This window comes from Akebia trifoliata, chromosome 1 (genome assembly GCF_017979445.1).
Source record: "Akebia trifoliata isolate Shusen 1 chromosome 1, ASM1797944v1, whole genome shotgun sequence".
Classification (NCBI taxonomy): domain Eukaryota; kingdom Viridiplantae; phylum Streptophyta; class Magnoliopsida; order Ranunculales; family Lardizabalaceae; genus Akebia; species Akebia trifoliata.
The window spans coordinates 2,192,410-2,197,444 of record NC_141375.1 but is presented as its reverse complement, the minus strand read 5'-3'; the positions used below and the strand labels follow the sequence as shown (position 1 = coordinate 2,197,444).

The window sequence follows — 5,035 nt, the reverse complement described above, 5'->3', positions numbered from 1 at the left end:
CTGACGTGGAGGTGTGAACGAAACCATATATGCTTTTCCTGGAGATACGAGTGAAAAACATCTATGGTTCTGTGCACACCTCCACGTCAGCTTAGTGTCTAACGTAGTGTCCCGCGCAGTCACGTCAGCATTCCAACCCTCCTTAATGAACATTTAGGGTACAAATCTTTTGTAATAAATGTATAAAAGATTTAGAATATTTCAATGGCGGGATTTACGGAAACGCTCCCTTTTCAAAATTTTAAATTATATCTAGGTGAGCTTCGACTTCTATATATATGTGGCATGGGTGTATACAAAGCCACCATTAAATCAGCAGAGAATACATTTCGGCCGGTCAGTCCATTCTAATTTGTTTATCTCGATATTCAAATAGATCGTCCCCTTCAAGCAAGGTAAGAGCAAAATCAAATCTTCGATTGAGAAGGTAAATGGCTTCCTAATCAAGGATTAGGTGTTTGTTTCATGTGCTCATATAGAAAAGGGTTGATGGTGATTTTGACTATCTTTTGATATATGTCTTTATCTGATTTTTTTTTTGTCCTCTTGAAATCTTTCAATTTTATATTTGATATCTTATGTCTAAAAAAAAAAATCTTAGAAATTAGAGGCTTTCGAGTAAAATGGGGAAAATTTAACGGGTTTGACGTAATTTATTTTTCATGAATGAAAATTAGTTTTTCTTATTCTTTTTCACCATTACCACCTTTATCCCTCCCCCCCTTCCCCGCTCTTTTTTTTTTTTAAACTTCGTCTTTCTTGTCTCTCTTTTTTCACCGTTCCAAACATCAACTCTAGAAAATCAATGGAAAATTCTTCATATTTTTTCCTACCAATCAAATGCGGCGTTAATGGGGGCCATGCGTTTGAGATCCTCATATGTTTTCAAAACGGTGACATGCCCCTTAATCTGAGTATTTTCTTATGAACTGGTGAAACATGACCTAAATGCCCTCATCTTAAACATCTAGCCAAAAATCCTCAAATTTTCTTCCAAAATTTTATCATCTTCGAACTTCGAACCTCTAAGATAAATGATTTTTAATATATTTAACCTCACATTCAATGCATCATTTTGAATCTCATCTTAACCTTTTGTACCCTTGATTTTTATATAAAAATCCCATCCTCTTTGACGTTTCGCAAAATCCAAAAATCTTATCTTGTTCTTAAGATTTAAATGTTGAAATAGATAGAATCTAATTGTAGATGAAGGTAATTTTTATCCAAAAGGTTAAAGATGATGGATTTGGAAAGGAAAAAAAAATCAAGGGTTCTAAGATATAGGTCAAAGATGGCACCATTTAAGTCCTTTTATTAGTCTATTAAAGTAGACTGTGATCAAGTGGGTTGTATCATGTCATCTACAGTTTTGTGGACTAAGCCTCCCTTTAAGTTATAGTTTTGTGGGATTCACTTTATTTATTTTACTATTCACCCTTCTACCTTTTTATATTTGTCTTTTACCCATTTAACCCACTTTATTGATTTTCATCTTTAACCTCTTTAATGTCACTTTATTTTTTTCCGCCTTTACACCTTAACACGAAAGAGGAACAACACGGGTAAACTCTAGTCTTAAATATTCACTATAACATGGAGGGGTTATTTATCACCCAATTTTTTTTTTTAAATGTAGCTATAAACTTCGTGTTGATCCAATTCAAAATTAGGTCTCTTCAATTCCCCTAATTATGAATATTTATAGGTTGATTTAGACATGCCCCTCCAAGCTTTGGTGAATATTCGAGATACACCATGTTTTCAAATTGATGACATGCCCCTTGACTTCGGTCTTCTTGATAGATTTTTATACAATAACCTAAATTCCCTCATCTTCAACAAATCAGTGATCTTCAAGTTCTTCAATCTCTTGAGTAAATCAATTTTCTAGAGATAATTTCTGACCAATTTCACCTCGAGATGCACGATGCTGTCACTCTTGCTGATTGTCCTAATACCATCATGATACAGGAACCTATATGAATATGGACCATTCTCAAATCAACCTCCAAACTCTCTCTTCTAATAAGCGGGCACGTGTTGAGGCTCAATCTAACTTTACTCACTCTATTGTCGTACCACCGAATACTACACCTTTCTCTGGCGTGGCTTCAAATGCTCGGCCTTATAACACTCCTCACTCTATTGTCGTACCACCGATTACTACACCTTTCCCTGGCGAGGCTTCAAATGCTCGACCTAACGCTCCTCACTCTATTGTTGTACCACCGATTACTACACCTTTCTCTGGTGAGGCGTCAAATGCTCAACCTAACGCTCCTCACTCTATTGTCGTACCACCGATTACTGCACCTTTCTCTAGTGAGGCTTCAAATGCTCTATTTCTCCCAGCGATCACCCGTGGCTGGGTAATTAAATGTTTGCCTTTTCTAGTTCTCTATTTTATTTTGAGAGATTCTATTGGCAAACTAACTTTTACTTATAACACACCAATCCTTTTGATACTAGACAATGGTTTGGTTTATACATAGATTGGCGCGTTATAAGCAATAGTTGGTGTGTTAATAGAAGCTTTTTTTGGGCTCTCTTGATTCCTTTGGTTTTTACCCCCCTAGGAACTAGACTATGTAAGGGAATGCAATGCTCGGCTGATTTCTCTGAGGGAGGAGTATGTTACGTACGCACAAAAAGCTAGTTTATTACAGACTTCTTGGGTGAAGTACGCAAACTTCTATGTTGACAAATTTAATAAAGCTGAAGTTGAAAGAAAAGAAGCTATGTTATACTTTAAGTATCGAGAGGAGCAACATCAGGAAGAAAAATCACTCCTTCAACGGCTAATGGAGCATAATCGCAAGGAATTTCAAGCAGCACAAGCCCGAATCAATGAGGCTGCTGAGGCTGCTATCGAAAGGGTTAGGCAGGAGTGTAATGCTGAAGCTTGTCAAGCAGTCAATATGTTGCAGGCATTGTCACAAAAAACTTAATTTTTTTAAAGTCTCATTTAAAACACGTTTTATAATTCCAACAATTAAAAAAAAATCGTTAGGTTACGTTTTTTATGTTTTAATTTTTTTTTTTGACGTATTAGGAACAATTTCAAATGCAAATGGATGAGGCAATTCATGCAGCCCATGAAGAGGCTGCACGCGCAATTCATGCTGCCAATGAAGAAGCCAAACATGCAATTCATGAAGCAAGAGAAGAAGCTAAACGCCTTTATAGTACTAATGAAGCTGCCCATCCTCAAGTTCAACCTGAAGGTCATTTTGATAGCTTTTTCCCAAGACTTCATCACACACTTACATTTATGAAAAATGCTCGTTTGTCTCGGCTCATCATAGTTTATTTTCTCTTTCAGGCAACAATGATGAAGCAACGCTCAATCCTCCCATGAACATGCCAGTGGAAGATGCCAACGTTGTTGCAGCTACCGAGGAAGTTGAAGTCTCCGAGACTTCCAAAGCCTAGACTTTTTTCTCTCTATCATTCCTTTTGATTTTCTGCATTTTAAGTGTGGTTTTTTTTTTTTTTTCTGTGTGTGTGGGGTTACATTTGAACACCAAAGTCCTTCCTTCTGAGAGGGCAAACAATTTGCACTAAAGTCCTTCCTTCTGAGAGGGCAACTTTAATGTTTTTCTGGTACTATTATTCTAGTTTGATTATGCTATTATGAGCTTGCTTGATTTAATTTTTCATTAACTAAAATTCGAGAATTTTGTTACTTTGCCAAGACATGTCATGGGGCCTAATGCCCGTCTTTGAATGATGGCTAGATACCTTGGTCTTCTGGCTTTTCGAAAGGATTATAGGTCATGACCTTTGTAGAACTTGATTGGGATCTTTTGATTCTTTGACATTTACCATGGATGAGGGTACATATTATTCATTTACAATTTTTCGTAGGGTACCTTAGCATATACATACCTTAACTTAGTAGATACGTCTATCCCAATTACCATCATGGCATCTTAGTCAATGCCTTGACTAAAAATGACAGGATTTACCATCCTCTTATCAATTACCTCCAAGGCATCTTAGTACGTTTCTTGACTAAGGATGAAGGGATCTCCGACTGAGCAACAAATTTAATCCAACAAATATAACAATTTATATATTCGTTGAAAATATATTTTCAAATTGAAAGTGTTTCCATCGGTGATGTATAATGTCCCCATGTATATACTTACATATATAATGTCCTTCCCAAATTGTCCCCGTAATTTTTTGTTTTTAAGCTCTTGTGGATTCTAAAATGCCTTTCAAAGTAATATGTACCCCAATTTAAAGCTTATTTCCTTTAAACATGTTGTATTACTTCTGTATTGTTGATGGTATAATGCCAACCTCATTACCTCACTAGTGCTTCTTGTCTCCTTAATCCTTCATACAAATCCAACTAGCCCCCCTTCTGAAACCCATTTGTGTTTGATCCCATTACATAAGATATTATTGTGAGGATCACTTTTGCATGCCTATGGCATTTGTTGCACTTTCTCGTGAGTTTCTGTGTTTTTCGTTTGTATCAATTGGCTTGCATGTAAGGCCAAAAGTACCATTGTAAGTCTTTCCTCCAAAGTGGTTTTTGCACTCCCCATTTGCGTATCATCTTATATTTTTTTACGTTTCCTCATGCCATAAACACTTTAGATATGACCCGCTAAATGAATTTCTATAATGTAGTTCTCCATCCACTAGGACATACTTGATAGTTTGTTTTTTTTAGTTTCCTTGCTTGGATTGCATCTTCTGATAACATTATGTTGTGGAGAAAAGCTTGTACAGAGGATTGACTTAGCTGGTTAGTCATAATTTCAACATTCTAGTGTTGCTTAATAGAGGGTCTTGTCTATAATTCCTAGAGTCCTACTTCTACTTCAGCTTACCACTCCTTTAGTGCCTCATCCTTCCATTATGGAACTCCATATTTTATTAGGAAATTTACTAATGATTCTACCAATATTTTCCCTCTTATATACTGCCACCCGTGGCTATTCCGAATGTTATACTTTGCAAACTTTACCACCCATTTTGTCATGCTTTCTAATCTCTCCACCCTTCCAAAATTGAC

General features: G+C 36.2%; 1 protein-coding gene across 2 annotated transcripts; it reads left to right on the top strand.

Annotated features, from left to right (window-relative positions):
• The first annotated feature begins 272 nt into the window (after positions 1–272).
• On the top strand, positions 273–4,118 carry LOC147410337 (uncharacterized). Of its 2 annotated transcripts, none has more exons than XM_086440370.1 (5): positions 273–427; positions 1,975–2,372; positions 2,580–2,930; positions 3,056–3,227; positions 3,326–4,118. In XM_086440370.1, the coding sequence occupies exons 2-5, from the start codon at positions 1,983–1,985 to the stop codon at positions 3,433–3,435; spliced, it is 1,023 nt and encodes a 340-aa protein (XP_086296496.1). In that variant the 5' UTR covers positions 273–427; positions 1,975–1,982; the 3' UTR covers positions 3,436–4,118. The 2 variants fall into 2 exon arrangements, with proteins under 2 accessions (XP_086296496.1, XP_086296576.1); XM_086440450.1 differs by having other exon boundaries at positions 279–395.
• Positions 4,119–5,035: the final 917 nt, after the last annotated feature.